Source organism: Cladosporium halotolerans (assembly GCF_011745625.1).
Source record: "Cladosporium halotolerans strain TM138-S3 chromosome Unknown Sca3, whole genome shotgun sequence".
In the NCBI taxonomy this organism is placed as follows: Eukaryota; Fungi; Ascomycota; class Dothideomycetes; order Cladosporiales; family Cladosporiaceae; genus Cladosporium; species Cladosporium halotolerans.
Window position 1 is genome coordinate 548,966 of NW_027191454.1, and position 20,761 is coordinate 569,726.

General features: G+C 56.9%; 7 protein-coding genes across 7 annotated transcripts; 4 read left to right on the forward strand and 3 right to left on the reverse strand.

Annotated features, from left to right (window-relative positions):
- Positions 1-245: 245 nt before the first annotated feature.
- WHR41_01173 (uncharacterized protein) lies at positions 246-5,354 on the reverse strand (the record flags this gene model as incomplete). The annotated part of the gene is made up of 1 exon (XM_069369779.1): positions 246-5,354. The coding sequence occupies one exon, from the start codon at positions 5,352-5,354 to the stop codon at positions 246-248; it is 5,109 nt and encodes a 1,702-aa protein (XP_069233332.1).
- A 1,016-nt stretch (positions 5,355-6,370) lies between these two features.
- On the forward strand, positions 6,371-8,881 carry WHR41_01174 (uncharacterized protein; the record flags this gene model as incomplete). Its single annotated transcript, XM_069369780.1, has 1 exon — positions 6,371-8,881. One exon carries the CDS (start codon positions 6,371-6,373, stop codon positions 8,879-8,881), a length of 2,511 nt encoding a protein of 836 aa, XP_069233335.1.
- Positions 8,882-9,580: 699 nt separating this feature from the next.
- WHR41_01175 (uncharacterized protein) lies at positions 9,581-11,347 on the forward strand (the record flags this gene model as incomplete). The annotated part of the gene is made up of 1 exon (XM_069369781.1): positions 9,581-11,347. The coding sequence occupies one exon, from the start codon at positions 9,581-9,583 to the stop codon at positions 11,345-11,347; it is 1,767 nt and encodes a 588-aa protein (XP_069233334.1).
- Positions 11,348-11,918: 571 nt separating this feature from the next.
- On the forward strand, positions 11,919-13,640 carry WHR41_01176 (uncharacterized protein). Its single transcript, XM_069369782.1, has 2 exons — positions 11,919-13,258; positions 13,317-13,640. Exons 1-2 carry the CDS (start codon positions 12,116-12,118, stop codon positions 13,482-13,484), a joined length of 1,311 nt encoding a protein of 436 aa, XP_069233337.1. The 5' UTR covers positions 11,919-12,115; the 3' UTR covers positions 13,485-13,640.
- Positions 13,641-15,538: 1,898 nt separating this feature from the next.
- Positions 15,539-18,211, reverse strand: WHR41_01177 (uncharacterized protein; the record flags this gene model as incomplete). The annotated part of the gene is made up of 1 exon (XM_069369783.1): positions 15,539-18,211. The coding sequence occupies one exon, from the start codon at positions 18,209-18,211 to the stop codon at positions 15,539-15,541; it is 2,673 nt and encodes an 890-aa protein (XP_069233336.1).
- Positions 18,212-18,437: 226 nt separating this feature from the next.
- Positions 18,438-19,088, forward strand: WHR41_01178 (uncharacterized protein; the record flags this gene model as incomplete). Its single annotated transcript, XM_069369784.1, has 1 exon — positions 18,438-19,088. The coding sequence occupies one exon, from the start codon at positions 18,438-18,440 to the stop codon at positions 19,086-19,088; it is 651 nt and encodes a 216-aa protein (XP_069233339.1).
- Positions 19,089-19,386: 298 nt separating this feature from the next.
- Positions 19,387-20,721, reverse strand: WHR41_01179 (uncharacterized protein; the record flags this gene model as incomplete). The annotated part of the gene is made up of 1 exon (XM_069369785.1): positions 19,387-20,721. One exon carries the CDS (start codon positions 20,719-20,721, stop codon positions 19,387-19,389), a length of 1,335 nt encoding a protein of 444 aa, XP_069233338.1.
- Between the last annotated feature and the right edge of the window lie 40 nt (positions 20,722-20,761).

Below are 20,761 nucleotides of genomic sequence, written 5' to 3' on the forward strand. Positions count from 1 at the left end.
TGATGCTACGTTTATACGAAAATGAAAGGCGACGTTGCGTGCATCTTGACTGTCCCTCCCTATCCACTTTGCCTCATCAATCTGTCCTTCTTGAGCGTACCTTGAGATGAGGGCGGGGATAGCCAAATACAGTATTCGTGGTCAATTAACATTCACAGGCTATACATAACCAAGTAACACCGCTAAAACCCAGCCCTTCCCTTAATACCCAATCTTAACATTCATCAAATCATCAAACCAACCCTTCACCCCCTCGCCAAAATCCCCTTCCACCCCTTCCTCCTCGGCACATTATCATCATACATGTAATCCGCCTCATCGTACCCGGGCCCCTCCCACTTGCCCTCGAACTCCGTGCTCCTCCCTCCCTGCAAACTCAACCTCCGCCTCTGCTCCTCGCCCGGCTCCAAACCCAGCGTCCTCTCCGCCTTGCTCGGCCTGCGCGCCGGAATCGCAGCCGCGTCCTGCCCATTGACGACGATCCGCGGCTGCGGCTGCGGCAGCGGCAGGGGACGCTCATCGTACCCCTCCTCGTCCGAGAACGGCACGGACTCGTCGTCGTAGTAGTCCGTGGACGTGCGGTCCGTCTTCGCCCCCGCCGCGGGCGGCGGCGTGTTGTGGTTGAAGTACTCGTCGCGGTAGTTTTCGTTCTCCTTCTCCTTGCGCTTGCCCCGCCCGAACAAGCTGCCCAGGCGGCCGCCGCTGAAGCTCGGGCGGCGATAGCCGGAGGCGGGCATGGAGTTGTTGCGCTGGAGCTTTCTGGGGCCGGGCGGCGCGGAGGCGTCGTTGCCGATGGGAGGGGGGCCGCCGTCGAGGGCTTGCTTGTAGAGGTCGGTGGGTTGGACGCGGGGGTCGCGGAGGTTGTCTGAGCGGGCTTGGGGTTGCGAGGCACGTCTGTCTGTGCCCATGCCGGTGGCGGTGGTTTGGAGGTCGGCGAGTTCGCCGGTTTGGGCATGAGGCGGCGCGGCGTCCATGGAGGTTACGCGGCGGCCGGGCGAGAAGCTGTCGCGTTCTGGCGAGCGAGACCAGGAGCGGTCGCGGTCGTTGGGCTGCTGCATGCCGCCCTGCTCTTGGCTTACGGAGGGTCGGCCACGGAGACGGTCCATGATGGTCGGTTTGCGGAAAGGAGCGGTGTTCGGATCACCGGGGCCTTGGTACCAGAGGGCGGGGACGAGCAGGCGATATGGCTCTGTCTTGCCCGCTGGGTCGTTCTGGTCAATTTCCATGCACAGCGTAACGTCGAGGCCGCCTTCGAGGTCGATGGCAGACGGATCCATGCCTTCCGTACTACCTTCTAGACCGCCCTTGGCAGCAGCCAATCTGGCCTCCTTGACGCTGAGGTTGGTCGGTCGACGTTTGAACTGGCTGCGAGGGTCGAAGGTAGGGTCGTTGGGATCAATAGTGGCGCCCATACTGCTGCTTCTTTGCAGGAAGTCAGGACCGTTCAAAGAACCCTCTTGAGAGCTTGCGCGGCGCATGTTGCCCGTGCTTTGACCGAGGGACAACGGCGGATTCTTATTCCGCGATGAACCGGAAAGACGGCGGACAAGTCTACCCGGCGCACCGCTGAGAGACATGGTGCGCTTCATGCTGCTGGGAGGGTACTGAGCGCTTCTTCCTCGGCCCTCTTCGAACCGTTCGCCAAAGTCTTGAGAGGGCTTGGGCGTGGGGTTCGGAGTGTGGCCAGGCTGATATTCCCGGATGACACAGAAGTTGCGGCGCGGCAGAAGGTGCGTGTTGTTCCTCTTGCTACCATCCACATCGCGCTCGAACATGGGGATCATATCCTCGTCGGTGTCCGGATCCAGGTGGTGGATCTTGTTGCGCTTGTTAAGGACATCTGCCATCATGACCGGAGGCGGCGTGTTTACGATGGCCGAGCTCACCACGTTGGGCATGTAACGATGGTCCTGATCCTTCGGGATACCAAGGTTCTTGTTGCTGTAGAACTGCCCGACAGCGCCCAAGTGCACATCGCCACCCAGAATGGTGACACGGACGCTCTTCTCAGCAGCAAGTTCTTGAAGCTCTTGGATGAACCAGTTGCGCTCGGCCTTGTGATGCTTCGCGGTCCAGTGATCATCAAGGTCATCCAAGATCTCAACGCCACCGTCAAACTTGTTAATGAAGCCGCCGAGAGCACCAGTGCGTCCAATCGCCTTGACCGGGTCCATGACTCTGCTTGTGAGAAGGTTTTCCAGGAAGTTCAAACGAGGATAAGCGATGGGCACACCCAGCATGACGACCAGATGCTTCGTTTCGCCCTGCTTAATCTCATCTCGGCACCGGTCAAAGATGACATCGTAGCTTTCCTGGCTCAGAATTTCGTCACGCATCCTCTCGGTTCTGCAATCCAGGCCCAAGAAGGCGACCTTGCGGCCAAGGCGCATGAACACGCTCCTGCTCCGTTCGTTGATGTAGGGGCCAGGCCCAGCACCAAGCAGCCAGCTAGGCTCTTCCTTCGTGGTTTCTTCCACCAGAGATTGATGCTGGAACAGCATGTAGTACTTGAAGGCGACTGCGCCCAAGCCAGTGAAAACACGGTTACTCATGAAGTGATGGGGATACGAGCCGAAGCCATCAATGATATCGTGGTCATCCCAGATGTTCACCATGGGAATCTGGCTGTTCGCCATGCCGAACAAGCCCTGGGAGAACCACATCGCATAGCGCTCGAGATAGAACGCTTCGAGCTCCTCCTGCATCTCCTCGCTGAAATCGACGCTGTACTTGCGCTCTGGGTTCTTGATCTGCAGCCACTCTTTGAACAGGACTGTGTCGCGCATGGCGGCGTCGTTGTAGATCTGGTCGCCTCCTCCAAGCATGACATGGAACGGCCGGCGTTGGTGGCGATTCAGCACGTCGCGCCACAATGGATCGGGGCCGGAGAAGTTGTCGGGCTCCACGGAGAGGGAGAAGCCGTTGCAAGAGTGGAACATGATGTTCATCGTCTCGCCGCTGGCAGGGACCCAGAAGCCAGTGGCAGGGCCTCTGTTGATACGGTAGGCAATGCGTGTCTGTCGAGGTCCCAATTCAACCTCGATGTTGAAACGCCAGAATGTGAGGCCACGCTCAGCGTGCAGACGGTGGGCTATGACCTCGCGGAACTTGTTCAACTTCTCGCCGTCACGGCGCTTGATGCGGGATTTGTCCTCGAAGGCAACCCGCTGGTTGGTGCTAGGGCGGTCTTCGGAGCCGGAGATAGACTGAGGGCCAAGCAAAGGCGTGCGAGTGGCAGAGAATAGACCATAGTTGTTCTCCTCTCGGCTGAGGTCGGCGTTGGGCTCAATGTCATGTGCCGGACGGACGTATAGCGGGCGTCCAGTACGCGATACCTTGACCTGGCCAGCCAAGGGATCTTCATCTTCCGGGGGGATCTCTTGGCCAAGTGATTGAGTTGGCTGATGAAGGTCCATGGGCTGTGCGAACATGCGCAGGGTTGGAGGAATCGGATACTCTGAAGCAGCATCTTCAGTCACAATCATGACGCTTCCACGCCAAATCTCCTTCGATCCCAAAGTGCCATTGTTCCTCTCCTGACGAAGGCCGGTATATCTCAGCAGAGGGCCGCACTTAAGGAAGAGAGCAGGGCGGAAGCTCTGCGCCTCCTCCTCGTACGGGCCTTCGTATTGCATCGAGGGCGGTCTGGTGGCGGTAGCACTGGCCCTCCGATTGCTCTTCTCCCACCAGGTGGCGTCCTTGTCTTCACTTTGAGCTTGGGGTTGAGGCGAAGGTTGCACATCATCAAGGTCAAGATCAGTAAGGCTAAGCCTCCCAATTTTCGCGGCGCGCCAGTCTTCGAGCGGCTTTCCTTTCGGTGTGTAGGCACGTAAATCTTCGTGATTACGGTGGAACATATCCTTGAAGTGGTGCTGCTTGTCGTCAACCGGTTTGCTGAACCCGACCTGCTCTCTCGCTTGTTGTCCCGCGGCGGTCTGAGGTGGGACGCTGTATGGGACTGGATTGTTTGGACCCGTTCTGACGCTATTGCGAGGGACCGGATCCGCTCCGAGATGCCTTTCTGCAGCTTCTCTGTCTTGTCGCGCGCCGCCGCCTACACGCGCATCCTGCAAGACTGGCTTCCCGCCATGTTGGATGGCGGCGCCGTGGGGTTGGTCTTGAGGCCCATTGAAGTAGTTCTCGCCCTTTCCTCGCCATTCGGTTGGTTGTTGCGTTTGGCGCTTTTGCAATTTATTGCTGTTGCTTCTACCGATGTTGCCGCTGTAGTCCTGTGAAGTTCCTCTACTCGGTGCCGCTGAATCTACTGGAGGGTTATTCTTCCGTCGGTCATGAGCTGCTTTGCCTCGTTCCGCTGCGGTGATTGCAGCTGTCGCGCCAGCGCCTGTAATAGCAGCGTCGCGGGTGTAGCTGTAGTTATCGCTTCGCGAGCGCTCCGGCTTCGACTTTGGTTCGTTTGGAATGAAGCTAGAATCGTTCCGTTGCCGAGCAGCCCTTCGCTGCTCGCCGCCGTAAGCGCGCGTATCCGGGACCCGGCCATGTTGATCGTAGTCGTCGACAGATTGATCCTCCTGGTCTGGTGAACCACTCCGGAGCGCGGTCTGGGCTTGCCTCATCTTGGCTGCGCCGTTCTGTGCTCCAGGGTTCGGGGCACCACCAGCGGATGCATGTCTGGCCATGACCTCTCGTGCATCCTTCTGACTTGGCCTTCGCGACCCATCAGACACGACTCGGCCCTTTTCGCCCCTCATGGTACCTGACCGCAAGAGGTCTCCCTCTCCAGGTAGCCCAGACCTCCTCTGGTCCCTTCGTCGCGCTTTGTCTTCGGCCTCTTTCATCCGCGCTCGCTTCTCCTCCTTGCTGATGTCGTCTAGCTGATACTCTAGCTTTTGCAGAGGGCTCTTCTCTGGCACGGATCCTCGGCGCACTGGCTTGGAAGCATTGCTCGTATGTCGCGCGGGTTTCTGCCGTGGTTCGTCAGAGGCAGGCTCCGGCGACCAAGGCTTCGATCGCATGTTGTCAGGAACATCGTCGTCCGGGATTTCAACGCGGACAGGCCGCTGCTTGACGGGACGGGGAAGAGGCATGCTGTTCGCGTCGTCGTAGCTCGGGCGACTCGAGTATCCAGAGTTCAGGTCGGGATGGCGCTCCGCGCCTCGATGTAGGGTCTCGTATTTCAACGGCGGTGAGACCCAGGGCTGGGATGTGAGACCTGATCCATGGTTTTGCGCGGGCGCATGGCGCGAGCCGCCGGTGCGCTCGGAGAACGAGCGTCGATTACCAGATGCTTGCGCCGGTGGTGGTTGGTAGTATTGGAACGGACCGGAGGCTTGTCGCTCATAGAGCCCGTCGTTATTGGCTTCCCAGAGCCCGGATTTGCGGCGGTCAGCCTCCATATCGAGCTTGCGTGTGCGATCGGCGCAGCGATACAGGGCCGAAAGCTCGAACGAGAGGTGTTGCTTATGCGCAGAAAGAACTTATACCGAAGTTCGTTTCGTGGTATAGCAGCAGTAGCAATATGCAGGAATAAAGCTATCACATCCAAGAAGCTTTCGGCATGATCAGCTCCAACGAAATGCGCGCAACGCTTTGAGGTGAGCGGCAAAACGGGAGAGACAAATGTCTCGTATGATGCTTCAGAGAGCAAGGAAACCAGAAGGGGACATCGCGGTGCAGGGTTGGAGGTGGAAAAGCTGCTGGCCCAGCCACCGCCTGGACTCGTCGACGTAGGCCGACGCAGCTAGCCTGGGATGCCGAAGGCTGCGCCGGGAAGTGGTGGAGGCAGCACGTCGCGCGACACGTGCGCTATACAGAAGACAAGCGAGAGCGACTATAGCTGACGCCCTCCGTCCGCCATGCACATGTAGCTTGGTAGCTCTCGAGGGACCGCAGGGCTTACATACATCGCTACCTGCTTGGGCGGGCGGTGCCGTGGAGCTGGTCTGAAGAAGCACCAGCGGCCTGGACGGGCGGGACAGCAGCCGAGCAGCGTCACATGCTTGCTGCCTTGCTGCCTTGCTGCCTTGCTGCCTTGCCTCCGCGCCTGGCGCGCCTGATCTTCCGCGCCTTGTTTCGGCCAAGTGCTTCTGCCCCAGCGGATCTTACCGTCCGTCCCGTCCCGTGCCGCCGGAAGCCAAGTCAGGTTGCCCTCCGCTTGCGGGCGTCGGCAAGCGTGTCCAGGGTTCCATTGATTGGAACCGATGTGTTCTACCTAGTACAACACTGATTCGCCGCAGTTGCGACATTCCCACATCCTTGACGCCAATCTGACCTCGCTTGGTCCGAATCGACTTCGCTTGCGACGAGTGTTACTCATTGAATACTAATATGCCTGGCGCATACTGAACGAACCCCCCCTTTCGAGTTCTAAGCACCGAGGCCGTTTCTCAGGAGCGGCCAGCACATCACGGTCATGAAGTGGGCAAACGCCCTATGGCTTCTGCCTGCAGTCTTGCGCTCGGCATACGCAGCGCGCGACTACGATGCACACGACTACTACGCGGTTCATTTGTCGCCAGACATTCTCCCTGAGAACCTCGCCTCACACCTGGGTCTGGATTACGACGGGCCTCTAGGCAACCTCGCAGACCACCATGTCTTTCGCACGAGCCGCTCGCACGGTCACGACCACATACAAACAGCGCTGAAAGATCTCAAGAGGCGCCGGCGAAAACGAGACGTAGGCTGGGACGAGCCGCACGTGCTGGACAACGTGCTACTGTCGCAAAAGCAGGAGCTTCACAAGCGCTTTCCCCTGGTTAAGCGCAGCGCTTTGCCGCCTTTAGAACGAGAGGAATATCACTGGCGACGACAGAACGACCGGCCCAAGGTCATCGACTCGAGCGTCCAAAAGGGGCTCGACATGGCCGCCGAGCTGGAGATCAACGACCCAATTTTTCAGGAGCAGTGGCATCTGTACAACCACGTCCAGACTGGGCACGACATCAACGTGACCGGAGTGTGGTCACAGGGAATCACAGGAAAGAACGCGACGATCAGCATTGTCGACGATGGACTGGACATGGATAGCGACGATCTAAAGGAGAACTATTTTGCAAAGGGCAGTTACGATTTTAATGACGCTGTGGAGGACCCCAAGCCAAGACTTAGCGACGACAAGCACGGCACGAGATGCGCTGGAGAAGTGTCTGCTGTGCGAAATGGAGTCTGCGGCGTTGGCGTGGCATACGATTCTAAAGTCGCCGGAGAGCGCATCCTCTCCAAGGTCATTAGCGATGCGGACGAAGCTGTGGCTATGAACTACGCTTTCCAGGACAACCACATTTATTCATGTTCCTGGGGACCTTCGGACAACGGAGAGGCGATGGAGAGGCCGGGTATCCTCATTCGCCGTGCTATGGTCAACGGCGTACAAAAGGGCCGCGATGGGCTGGGCTCCATTTACGTGTTTGCCATCGGAAACGGTGCTGCAAATGACGATGATTGCAATTTCGACGGCTACACCAACAGCATTTATTCAGTCAGTGTTGGCGGAATCGACCGGAAGGGTCTGCACCCTTACTACTCTGAGAAGTGCAGCGCCCAGCTCGTCGTTACCTACTCTTCTGGTTCAGGCGACGCTATCCACACGACTGATGTCGGCAAGGACGCGTGCTACACTAACCACGGTGGTACTTCCGCAGCCGGACCCCTGGTCGCTGGCATCTACGCCCTCATGCTCGAGGCCAACCCGAAATTGAACTGGCGTGACTTCCAATACATCACCGCCCTGACCGCAGTCAAGGTAGACCAGCCGAGCGATTGGGAGTTGAACAAGGCACTTGGCAAGGAGTTCTCTCACCAGTACGGTTACGGCAAGGCAGACGCTTACGCCATGGTCGAGATGGCGAAGACCTGGAAGAACGTCAAACCGCAAGCCTGGTTGTGGTCCCCGTGGCAACACGTCAGGCACGAAATCCCGCAGGGTGACAAGGGACTTGCCAGCAAGTTCACCGTTACGAAGGAAATGCTGAAGAAGGCCAACTTCGAGCGCGTCGAGCATGTCACAGTCATCATGAATGTGGAGCACATGCGCCGTGGCGATCTTAGTGTCGAGCTTCGCAGCCCTAGCGGCATGGTCTCGCACATTGCTACTCATCGTAGAAAAGACAACGCGCACAGCGGTTACGTTGACTGGGAGTTCATGAGCGTGGCCCACTGGGGCGAGGACGGCGTTGGTGACTGGACGGTCGTTGTCAAGGACACCAAAGTCGACTCCAATTCTGGAACGTTCACAGACTGGAGACTCAAGCTTTGGGGCGAATCGATCGATGGCGACAAGCAGGAGCTGCTCCCTCTTCCAAACGAGTACGACGACGACGACCACGATCGGGAAGACGCGAACGTCGGCACAACGTCTGTCGCCGTGCCCACCGTCACTGGCCAGCCAGAAGGCAATCCCACCGACCATATCGACCGACCCGTGAACATCAAAACGTCAACCACTGCCACCCCCGAGCCCTCCCCGACAGACGTCCCATCTGAAGAGGACTCCGCCGCCAGTCCGTCTCCCAGCGCTTCCTCGGGCCCCAACTTCCTCCCGCACCCATTCCCCACCTTCGGCGCAAGCAAGCACACTCAAATCTGGATCTACGGCTCCGCCGTCCTCATCGTCGCCTTCCTCGCCGGCATCGGCGGCTGGTGGTACTACATGCGGCGCAAGCGGCAGCGCTGGATGAGCCGCGACGAGTACGGCTTCGAGATGGTCGAGCACGACGACATCGAGGACGAGGACGGCAAAGTCGGAGGCAGCAGGAGGAACAAGAGGGCCGGAGAGCTGTATGATGCTTTTGCGGAGGGCAGCGACGAGGAGACGCCGTTTGACTTGGGCAGTGAGAGCGAGAGAGATAGTGATGATGAAGATGCTGGAGGGCATAGGAAGGAGGCGTATAGGGATGTGGATCAGGGCGGGGAGTCGCGGTAGGGAATGCCGGTGTAGTATTATTAAGAGGGATCTTGGGTTGCATCGTCTGGCGTATTTTTGATCATTGGGAGATTGGTGCATTTGCATATCGATAATAGACAATGTGGACGAGGCATTGCCCCTGCTCGCGCATGCGCGTGTGGTGTGCCATGGAATATCATTATCACACACTAGCTTTTGACAATGCACTCGATAGTCTGTGTCCACGCATGTCTGCGTACGTACTGCATTGTTAGGTGAATGCCAACGCCAAGCCTGGCGACTCGCTGCGCGAATGTACTATTGTAAGATATATTGTGAAGTCCGCGGATTGCTCCGCCTCCCTCGTATTCGGGCCAGTAGGGAAGCGCACGTCCAAAGACTTCTGCCTCACCGATATACAAAACCCATGCAACGGTACTCTTCGCAGTGAATATGCACGCTTCGACGTCCACTGGGGCGGACGTTCTAAGCCCGCGCAGGAGACGCGTCGTCGTCGCCGCCACATGAGGGCACGCGATCTAACCTCACCTCACAACGGCCGCTTTGAGACACTGCTGCGTCACCCTGCTTGAGGGCGGAAGTTCCAAGCCACACCTTCCGAAATACCTACTGCTCGATCACGGAAGACTGCTCCTGAGATCATATTTAACTAAGTCTGTGGGATAGTCTCGTTCTCGCCACAGAACAGCGGCTCGCCATAACCAGACAGGGCTCAACATGGCGCCGTACGGCGGAACCCCATTATTCTCAGAACGCAACCGGTCCGCCAAAGACGGCGGGCCCAGCGGCGTGCAACGCAACTATGCCACACAGTTGAAAGAACACGAACCGCTCTTCAACACCTACGAGCACCTGCAAGGCCTGCCGCGCGGCGACGCCGCCCTCACGCTGCTGCGCAAGGTCGCCTCGGCGGTGAAACCCATCATGCGCAAACGCGGCTGGCGCGTCCAGATCCTAGCAGAGTTCCTGCCGCCCGAGGGCAACCTTTTGGGCCTGAACATCAACCGCGGCTACAAGATCTGCATCCGCCTGCGCTACCACAACAACCCGGACCTCTTCTTGCCGCTCGAGCAGGTCGTCGACACGATGCTGCACGAGCTCTCGCACAATCGCTGGGGCGACCACGACGCCCGGTTCCACGCGCTGTGGGACGAGCTCAGGGACGAGCACGAGACGCTCGTCCGCAAGGGCTACACGGGCGAGGGCTTCATGGGCGAGGGCCAGCGCCTGGGTGGCGGGCGGCCGCCGACGGAGCGGGATTTGAGGAAGCTTGCGCGCGCGGGTGCCGAGAAGCGCAGGGCGACGAGTACGCTCAGTTCGGGATCGGGGCGCCGTTTGGGCGGCTCTGATATCATGCTGGGTCAGGATGCGCGCGAGGTGATTGCGGGCCAGGCGCTGCTGCGCAATACGATCAACAGGGGCTGTGCTTCGACTAGGAGCGATGCTGAGTCTCTGGCGAAGTCGAGTGCAGCGACGACGTTTAAGACGAAGGCGGAGGAGGACGATGCAAACGACAGGGCCATCACGCAGGCGCTTTATGAGCTCATGGAGGAAGAGGAGGCAGCTAAGCTGAACGGCACGTTCACGAGTGCACCATCGGGTGGCGGCCTTGCTTGGAGCAGAGAGCATGGATTGTACGACCCTGCGACTGAGCACCCTCGCGTACCAACCGAAGAGGAGCAGATGAAATGGGCTATGGAGGAAAGCGTCCGCGCTGACAGAGAAGCCCGAGTCCCCATGGCATCTGGCGCCTTGCCTCCGGAATCCCTGATCTCACCCGTCAACCCATCCTACACGTCCTCGCGGTCAGCACGCTCCGCCACCGGCACCTCTCGCGCCTCAACCGTCTCTTCCGCCCCACCACCGAGCCTCGTTTCCCCCATCAGCCCGAGGCATAAATCCTCCCGCTCTACTGCCAGCAGCTCGCGTACGCACTCCCTCGCAGACGCCAGTCCCGTCTCGCCCCTCTACCAAGAATCAACACACTCCTCCAACTCGCACTCCCACAAACGCAAAGCGTCCTCCGTCGCGCCCCCTCCCTCGCGCTCCTCCGCCCGCTCGGAAGCAACAACTCTCAGCTCCCCCATCACTGCCATCGACCTCTCGGAGCCCTTCAACCCAGACCAGTGGATCTGCGAAATCTGCACCTGCATCAACCCGACGCGCTACCTGGCCTGCGACGCCTGCGGCATCGAGAGGCCGCAGAGCGTCAAGCCCGCGCGGACGTATCAGCCGAGCGAGGTGGGGTCGCGCGCGAGTGTGGCGAGCTCGGGGAGGTATAGCAGTAGTGTCGTGGGCTCGGCGGCTAGGTCGTCGAGGAGGAGTGAGGCGCCTGCGTCTTCGGTTCCTTCGACTTCGTCGAGAAGGAGGGAGAGGGAGAGGGAGAGGGAGAGTCTGGGGTGGGCTTGTGGGAAGTGCGGGACGTACATGGAGCATCGGTGGTGGACTTGTAGTGCTTGTGGCGCTTTGAAACAGAGTTCATGAGGAGGGAGTTTGTGGGATGACACTGTCACTGAGCGAGGAGTTCCGGGTTTCTGTTGGTTCGGTTGAAAGCTGTACTTTGGAGAGCATGAGATGCTATGGCTGTGGCTGGCTAAGCGAGGCGTTCTGGCTAGCATGATGAACGATTTTCTTTCCCTGCGAATGACACTACTTGCACTGGTCTCACGTGCTCATTTGGATTCCGATGAAGTCTAAAGCATCGACAATGATTCTACCATTGCTACTTGGGACCGTACATGGACAGATTTTCGGCTAAACATTGCCCCGGTGGGATGAATCGGCGTTATCGGGAGTAAACCGCAATGATCAATGGATCGATTGGAACGAGTGGAATGGTCAATTAATTGCTGCTTCTGCTCTAAGGAAGCGGTGTGTAGACTCCCCTATTGACGGAATACCAAGTAGCACAAGGAGGTCGTAGGGAGAGTTTTATCATAGAAAGGCTATAATAAGATGCGGCTAAGATGAAGCAGCCCTCGGTTCAGGGTCCCCCTCCAGCTGCGACGCGAGACAGCGGAAGCCAAGTGGCAGCAGCGAACAATCCACTCCTCCCCTTCGCGCTCCTTATACGAAACAAAACGGCCCAAGTCGGAGAAACCGCTCCTTCCATGACACCAATGCCTACCGACTGATCGTTTCATTCTTTGTCTTCACCAATCCCCTTAACCAATTCCTTTCCAGCCGCCTACGGGCTTCCAATACTGTAGATCCCCGACTTCGAGACGCGGCTCGACCAACACCTTATCAACAATGCCCGCCAAATCGCGCTTCACAAAGCTCGATGCTTTCACCAAAACCGTCGAAGATGCGCGCGTACGAACGACCTCCGGCGGCATTGTGACCGTCACCTCGCTGCTCCTCATCCTTTGGCTGGCATGGGGCGAGTGGGCCGACTACAGGCGTATTGTCGTCCACCCGGAGCTCATGGTCGACAAGGGCCGCGGCGAGAAAATGGAGATCCACATGAACGTGTCCTTCCCGCGCATACCCTGCGAGCTGCTCACACTCGACGTCATGGACGTCTCGGGAGAGATCCAGACCGGCGTCATGCACGGCGTCAATAAGGTGCGGTTACGGCCGGAGAGCGAGGGCGGCGGCGCGATCGAGAGCAAGGCTCTGCAGCTTTCCGAGGACGACGCGGCGCAGCACCTGGACCCGAACTATTGCGGTGAATGCTACGGAGCGCCGTCGCCGTCAAACGCGATCAAGGCGGGCTGCTGTAACACTTGCGCCGAAGTGAGGGAGGCTTACGCCGGCGTGAGCTGGTCCTTCGGTAGGGGCGAGGGCGTCGAGCAGTGCGAGCGGGAACACTACAGCGAGCACCTGGACGCGCAGAGGAAGGAGGGATGCCGCATCGAGGGCGGCATCCGCGTCAACAAGGTGGTTGGAAATTTCCACTTTGCTCCCGGCAAGAGTTTCAGCAACGGCAACATGCACGTACACGACCTGGAGAACTACTTCGCCGGCGGCGACGGCATCGAGCACACCTTCACGCACAAGGTGCACCACCTGCGCTTCGGGCCCCAGCTGTCGGACGAGGTCGTCACGCGCATTGGCAAGAAGGGCATGGCCTGGTCGAACCACCACCTGAACCCGCTCGACGACACAGAGCAGAAGACGGAAGAGAAGGCCTACAACTACATGTACTTCGTCAAGGTGGTCTCGACCGCCTACCTGCCGCTCGGCTGGGAGCAGAAGACTAGCGTCTTCGACATTCCCTCCGAGCTGATCAAGCTGGGCGACTACGGCAAGGGCGAGGCAAACAGCATTGAGACCCACCAGTACAGTGTGACGAGCCACAAGCGTAGCCTGACAGGCGGCGATGCCAGCAAGGAGGGCCACAGCGAGCGACTGCACGCCAGAGGCGGCATTCCCGGTGTCTTCTTCTCATACGTATGTCATCATTAATCTCCCACAAATGTGAATCCCATACTGACTTTCCCCCTCACAGGACATCTCCCCAATGAAGGTCGTCAACCGCGAGGCGCGCTCAAAGTCCTTCTCCGGCTTCCTCGTCGGCGTCTGCGCCATCGTCGGCGGCACCCTGACGGTCGCCGCGGCGGTCGACAGGGCGCTGTACGAGGGCGGTTCGAGGCTGAAGAAGATCCACTCGAATTAGATGTAAGGGTTTTCGCGTTTCCTCTTTGGTTCTGCGTGTATGTTTTTGCTGTCTTTCGGTCGAGGTTGCATTTGCATCGAAAATTGGCGTGGCGCATGTAGAGGGGAGATCTTGGTGTTTACTAGGAGAAATACAAAAAGAACAATCTTCAAAATACTTATCTCCCAATCGTACTCGCTGATTGATATCGAACTTTTCAGTTTCTCTTGTTCGAGACGACTTGATAACGTTGTGCCCGGCTAGAGACGGGCCTCTTTGCTTCTGCGGGCTGATGCGACTTCACTTCACCTTTGATCATCGCTTTGCAGCCCAACCCAGCCTCAGGCCCGCTTCACCACTCGGTCTTTCACATGCCTACCTTCGCTAGCCGCCCTTCGCCAGCGCTTCACTTGCTCAACGTTCACGTGTATCGGTTCGTATCTGTCTTATTCCGCCCGTGTCTTCGTTAAGCCCGTCACTTTGAACTACTGACTCACATACTACCCCTAGCGCCTCACATGCCTAGCCTCCTCGTCCGCCCGGTATAACACCCCGGCAGCTTCACCAATACCTTTTAACTCCGACATCCACTCTCCAATATCCACGCAGTGTCTCCAGTCCACTACGCACCTCGACTTCCGACATCCAATTAAGAAACATCCTCAACTATACCCATTCCTTATATCGCCTCGACGCCTCCTCTTTGAGAGTATAACCTTAGAGTGATACTCTCTAATCTGCAACACGAAGGCCGTACCTTGGAGTGTACCCTCCCTACCCTCCTAGTCACTATTACAGACGCCTTGGAACCACCCTTGGGCACCTACCTCATACTCGACTCTTTTCGACGCGTAAGTAGAGATAACACTTCAGTTTAGGTAGACGCTTGTAATGGTCATAGAGGCTTTACCTATCCGACCCTGATAACGATTCTAAGCTGTCTACTCTAGCCTGATCTACCATATTGGATATCTCTTTCGCCTTTCTACTAACACTTTACATCTAGTACCTCACATCTTCCGAGTCTTAAGCCACCCGACCTATTTCCCTGTCGACCTTCGGCAGCTCTCCTCCCGCAAGATGGTTGGAAACTTGACTTTCGGCAACCTTACCAATGCCAACCAGCAGCGTCTTGCTGCCACCTTTTTCAACATCAACCCTGGCTCCCGTAACACGATCATGACAATGGTAGACCAAAGACTCGTCCTTTAATTGTCATCTTGATCGCATGCTAACGTTCTCTTTGTAGATCAATTGGGGAAAAGCTGCCACGGATTTTCGCTCAGACGGAGCGATCACCGGTGCTTCGTTCAAGACGAGCATTTTGCGTATCCTGAAGCGCAGATGGGCTCACGTGTCTGATTCCGATAAGAGGCGCCTCGCCGCGGCCCTCTGGAACGCCCACGACCCAAGAGCTGCTATAGCCCATGTGAGTGATCCCAGCGTCCTGAGTATGTCGTAGTCACCATGCCTTTGCTGACTATCTTCGTCATAGGTCGACTGGAATGGTGCCACGACCACTTTTAGACCTACAGGGAATTCGATCACGCCTGCCTCATTCAGGACCAGCATCAGTCGCCTATTACCTTGATTTGCACGGGGAGACCACCCTCGGTCGCCCAAGGAAAGCAACAGCTAGTGGCAATGTCGATGAGAAGATATTTCATGTCAGCAAACCGGTCAATTGACTTAGTAGGCTCCAAATGTGTCTGCACGACACATGATCTTGAACAAGGATGCCCTGGCAATTGTCGGACTTGGAACTGCTGGAGGAATGCAGAATCCAGGCTCGTGTCAACTCAAATGTGCAAGGGCTTTTTCTTTTTTTTTTCTACTCCGGCATGGATTGATCGGGGTTCCGGCGGATGCCCTTAGGCGCCAGAGTTCTCCTGGACCGGAATTTCGGGTTGCGTCTCTTCATTGGTGAGCGACATTCAAAGACTCAGTCTCTTCAAGATGGCTATGAGTCTTTGCGTGTAGCTCTGTGGCTTGAGCTTGCGTCTCCTACAGACTGACTTCACTTTGGTCTCAGATCAAAAGCTAATGATTGTTGAGTTTGCCTATTTCAATTCTTCCTATTCCTGAGTTCTCACTTCTTGAGCTACAGCGTGGCACAATTCAACCGCCACGCCAGCTCCCGACAACACATCTATCCACATACGCTGCGTATCACTCAAGCGATCGTTCTCGCTCTTGACTTCAGCAAACATGACCTGCCCTCCCTCTTTGCCAGCCAATGCCCCATTGCCGATGCCTGATCCGGCAGCGGCAGGGTCAGATATGTGAGCTCCGTCCTTCCAGAGAAATAAGTCAGGAACCCCGCCACCGCGCTGACCGTACTCCTGAGCAAACACTTTCATAACCGTACCCAACGCGCTCGGGGGGAAAGCCCGGCAGATCTCCTGCAAGTCTTCAAGCTCGTACGTCCAGTCTAGTCCGACCACGCAGGTGCGCCTTTCGTTGTGGTCCTGCCATACTCGTGAGAGGATTGATTCAGCATCCCCGTTGCTGATCTCGTTACAGCGCGCGTTAACCTCGCTCATCCGTGACGGATAGAAGGCATCGGAATGTAGATCCAAAGGACACGTCTGGAACTCTGTCTGGAAGACATTCGGGATATAGACGAAGAGAACGTCGTAGAAGAGGAAAGCGAAGAGTGTACGCAAGAGGCGCCCTTCGCAATGATAGCCTTTCCAACCGAGTGCGCGGTAGGACGAGAGACACATATCTTCGACGCTGCATTCACCTTCTGCTTTCACTCCTTCCCCTGTCTCGGAGTTGGTGTTTGTGTGCAGCTCAGGATCTAGCCAAATCGTCTTGGCACCGCGGAAGGATGGTTTGCCTTGCTCGCTACTTCGGCGAGAAGTCGCTGGACGCTCAATGCGAGTGCCGCTGAATGTTCGCTCGAGTGGCTTTGTGAGGCGGACGTGTCCAAAGTCATGCTGGAACCGTTTCGGTGTCTTCAGCGCTTTCTCGAGTTTGACCGTACGTTTCTGTAGGTCATGGTGGTAGATGAGATGGGTGAGCTGATCTTCCAGTCCCGTTTCGCATGTCTGCAGAGCCATTCGTCTCCAATGCTTCTTCTTGGTTTCCGTGTCCTTACACGTCGGTGGCGAAGGTAAATGGAGATGCATGTAATGTTCCTCGAGCAAAGCCTTTCGCTGGTACCAATCGCCGCGTCGCGATGTGTGAAAGAGTCGCTGACCCAAGAGTTCGCAAAGCACCTCATGCTCGCGCTTGTGATCTTTGAACTTGCCGAGCACGTATGCAGCTTTGTGTATGATCCGTGTGTAAACCCATGCTGGTGATAATCGGCGGAGATACGCGCCTTCACCAGTAGAGTAAATACTGTCTTCCTTTCGCTGCTCATCATCCAGCAGAACTTTCCAACGTGGATGAACCTCCTCGAAAATATCGAGGATCATTTGCAATTTTTCCGTAGTCGGAGTACCATTGAATTCAAGGATGTTGTCAACCCTAAATTGCGTGCGTATCGATGCTTCGAATTCTAACAGAAGTGGACGAGAAGCAAAGATGTTGGCACTTCTGCTCACGATATATTCTGGGAAGTTCCATCTGGCGATGCGGGCAAGTATGATTGTCGTAAGTGATTTCTCGGTCCATTCGGTACTGCGGTAAAACACAAGATGAACACGCTCGAAGAGCTTCAGGACGGGAAAGGAAAGGCGTATACACGGTCCCGTCTCTGCCATGATCTTGTCCACAAAGTATGCGTCGCGGTTCTCGGCTCGACTAGGTGTATTGCTTCGGCTGCGGCCATCTTCCAGACCTGATCCTGCTGAGGCGGCACTTTCTTCGGTTTCAGACCGCTTCAGGCTAGCGAAATCTAAGCCGGTCTGTTTGCCACTTGCCTTTCTCAAGGCACGCAGAAGTTCTCTCTTGTTCTTGCCTTGGGCTTTTGCGTCTTTTGCGATGGCTTTGAGTTCATCCAACAACAATAACGACGACGCCTCTTCTAGATCTTTGATGCAATCTTCAGAGCGATCTGCGAAAGTGAATTGCTCACCAAGAAACGCACCCTCTGGTGGATCCAACTCGCCTGGATTGTCCTGGGGAGCTGCCGACGTGCTCGGAGTTTCCCGGACGAGTTGTAGGTCAGAGATGGCTTGAGGCATGTCTGCAATGTCGCTATGGTATCCAAGTCGATTGATTCGGTGCCAACTGGAAGTCTTTCGTAAGAACAGACGGACGTAGAGATACTGCGCTTCATAGCTAAGTTCCCGCCATTGCTGGAAGACAGAATGCTCTGCTTCGTCGAACAGGTGGCTCTCATCCTCCAACACTGTCTCAAGCGCCAGATTGAAAGCGTCCACATATATCGAGCTTTTGCCTCGCACCCATTTCGAATCTGCTAGCCGGCCCTTTAAGTCGAACTCTCCCGCTGCGCGTGAAGCCTCGTACGCTTCTATGGCTTCCTTGTCGGACTGGATGTGAGGCAAGGCCGTCTCAAGGTCTGTACGCTTGTCCCCTTGAGGCTCGTCTTCGTGTACGACCTCATCATCGCTATCCGCATCCGAGTCTGCGATCTCGCTTTTGTACGACCTCTTTTCTGTTTTTTGCGGGCTTGCCTTTTTCGTCACGAAGTCCGAGATGTCGCGCTTGATGCGCTTGGGAGGTGGCGTCGCAAAGTCCTCGTCGCCCTCATCATAGTTGGTGGCCTTGGAGTGCGGTACCCGCGTACCCACCATGGCATTGTGCTTGGATGGACTGCTGGCCTGCAGCACCATCGCAGCAGCTGAACATCTGGAGTAGAGTTCGAGGCGTGATGCGTGACCTGCTGCAGCCTAGCGGGTCACCAACGCGAGAGCACGTGAAAGTGGATAACCGATGACCTCATGCAGCATGAATGGATGGTCCAAGTCTGAGGCCTGCGACAGCGCCGGCGCTCTATCCTGCATGCACCACAAACATCGCAGTCTATAACCCACTCGCCATACCTATGTACTCCACACAATGAAACCCTTCAAAGCCATCCTCGCCTCCAGCCTCGTGGTCACCAGCAGCGCTTTCCTCGTCCTGCCCTTCCAGTCAAAGCCTTCGCCCGCACCCCGCCTCAACGACCACAATCAGTCACCCATCATGAACCCCGGCATCCAGCTCCCAGCAGCAGAAGACGGCCCTCCTTCGACCGCTCCTCCCAAGGGCGATGTCATTCTTTCCGACGTGATCGGCAACCAGCGCGGCATCAACGTCTTCGCCAGCTTCACCCGCGACATTGGCTCCGTCACCTCTCGCCTCGAAAGCGCAGGCCTCAACACGACCGTCCTCGCTCCCGTGAACAGTGCTCTCTCCGCTCTGCCTCGGAAGCCGTGGGAAGACCCTGAAGACTACGCGAAGCTAGGTGCCGAAGCTTACGATGGGAAGAGCGGCGAAAACCGCGCGAACAGCAACCTGAAGCGCTTCACCGAGGCACACGTTGTTCTCGCCAGTCCCTGGAAAGAGGGCGAGAAGGTCGACCGGATGGAAGGTGGGCAAGTCTGGTGGGAGAAGAAAGACGGGAAGGCGTATGTCCAGCCCGGTAACATTGAAGTTGACAGCGTGGTGAGTAAGGTGGCGAACGGCGAGGTCTGGGTCTTGAAAGGCGTGTTGAACTACGCTTCTTGAACAGGGCATTCTGCGCGGGCGGATGATAGTGGTCAATAACGGCGTTTCGACTTTGATGAGCACATGTGCATGATATTAATACGTACGAGCATTGGAGGTAAACTGGACCTAGAACATATATAGTCCTGCTGCTAAGCAAGCATATATGATATCTTATGAGCAACGATCTAATGCTATATACTTTGTTCAAGATCTATACTCTTTTCAGCCGATTTTGGGTCCAGCACTTGGATCCCTTGTCGCCAAAAGACTCCCGAACGGTGCATTGCCAGACGCTCGATGATGACGCATGTACACTTCAGACAGCAAGCACTGACGCCTTCTCGGGCACAGTCGCTGGTCCCATCTCCCGAGCAGCATCTGCTGGCATCTCCAGTTCGGCGGTCTCGGCAGATCGCTTCTGCCCAACAACCTGCGCAGCCTCTTTGCCTTCTTGCGACCCATTCGTCTCGTTGGACTGCGCTGCGAGTTTTGCGGACTCCTTGTTAAGCTTCTTCCTTTCAGCTTTCGTAAGCTTTGGTTTCTCGAATGCGCCGATTTCAAGCGCCTCGTCTGTCTTCTTTGCCAATTCAGCAAGCTCGGGCTCTTTGCCCCATCCAAGGGCCTCGACCAGCTCTCCGTAGCTCTTGGTCCGGGTCATCGCTTTGTAAGCTGGTTGTTTCCCAGGGATCATCTGGCCGAGGAGGTATTTCGTGTTGCCCCAGCGGTTCTCTACCTCCATGGAGATCTTGACATACTCCTTGACCGCTTCTTCCCACGATGCGATGCCACCATCTGCTTCTGCGCGGAAGCATGAGGGGTTAGTCTCGGCAGCTGTCGCGATCATCGCACCGTCCACGCCGTACTCTTCCATGAGCTTGTAGGCCTCGTCGCGCGAAGTGACATCTCCATTCATCAAGCATGCGACGCCGGCTTCGTGGCAAGTGTCGGCGACAATCTTCAGTTGGGCTCTGATTGCTCGTTCGCGCGGTCGCATGGGTGTTGTTCGACAGTGAAGGGTAAGACCGGTGATACCTGTGGCGCAGAGTTGGCGGACAAGAGACTGGGTTTCCTCGGGCGTGTCTAGAAGACGGATTTTAACGCTGATTCCGATTTCGTTGGGCTCGCCAACTTCTTTTACCAGTGCGCGGAGGATTGAGCACAGCTTCTCTGGTGTTTTAAGCAAGGCCGCACCCATGCCGCCGGTGGTGCTGAAGGGCTTAGGGCATCCAGCGTTCACATCGATGCCCGCAACATACTTCGCGACAAGACTTGCGGCTTCGACAGCGGTCTCTGGGTCCGCTGTGCCGATCTGATAGATCAGGCGCTTGCCTTCTCGCTCGGGATGAAGCCGGTAGATGATGCTTTCTTTCTGGTCGGGGTTGATCAAAGGATTTTTCGAGCCGTTCGAGGAGAGCCTCGAAAAGTCCACGGTCTTCGTCTGTTCGTTGAAAGTCCTCGTGGTTCCGATCATGGCCTTGTCGATGGTTTCCGGGCCCCAGACAAGATCGGCACCGTACTTCAGCGCAATGAGGCGCGACGGGCACTCTCCAGAGCGCACCATCGGCGCGAGCACGATTTTGCCGCGGTAGTCGACGCCATTCTTGGGGATTGGGACCTGCTTCGTAATGGACCCCATGATTCTCCTAAGCATTACCAGGGTCTTGCAAATCACGGGGGGATGGCGGGATGCA

Bases quoted from the DNA above. Each gene is read 5' to 3' on its own strand.
- WHR41_01176 (XM_069369782.1), top strand. From the start codon at position 12,116: ATGCCCGCCAAATCGCGCTTCACAAAGCTCGATGCTTTCACCAAAACC. The intron at 13,259-13,316 runs GTATGTCATCAT...TCCCCCTCACAG, and splicing joins CCGGTGTCTTCTTCTCATAC to GACATCTCCCCAATGAAGGT.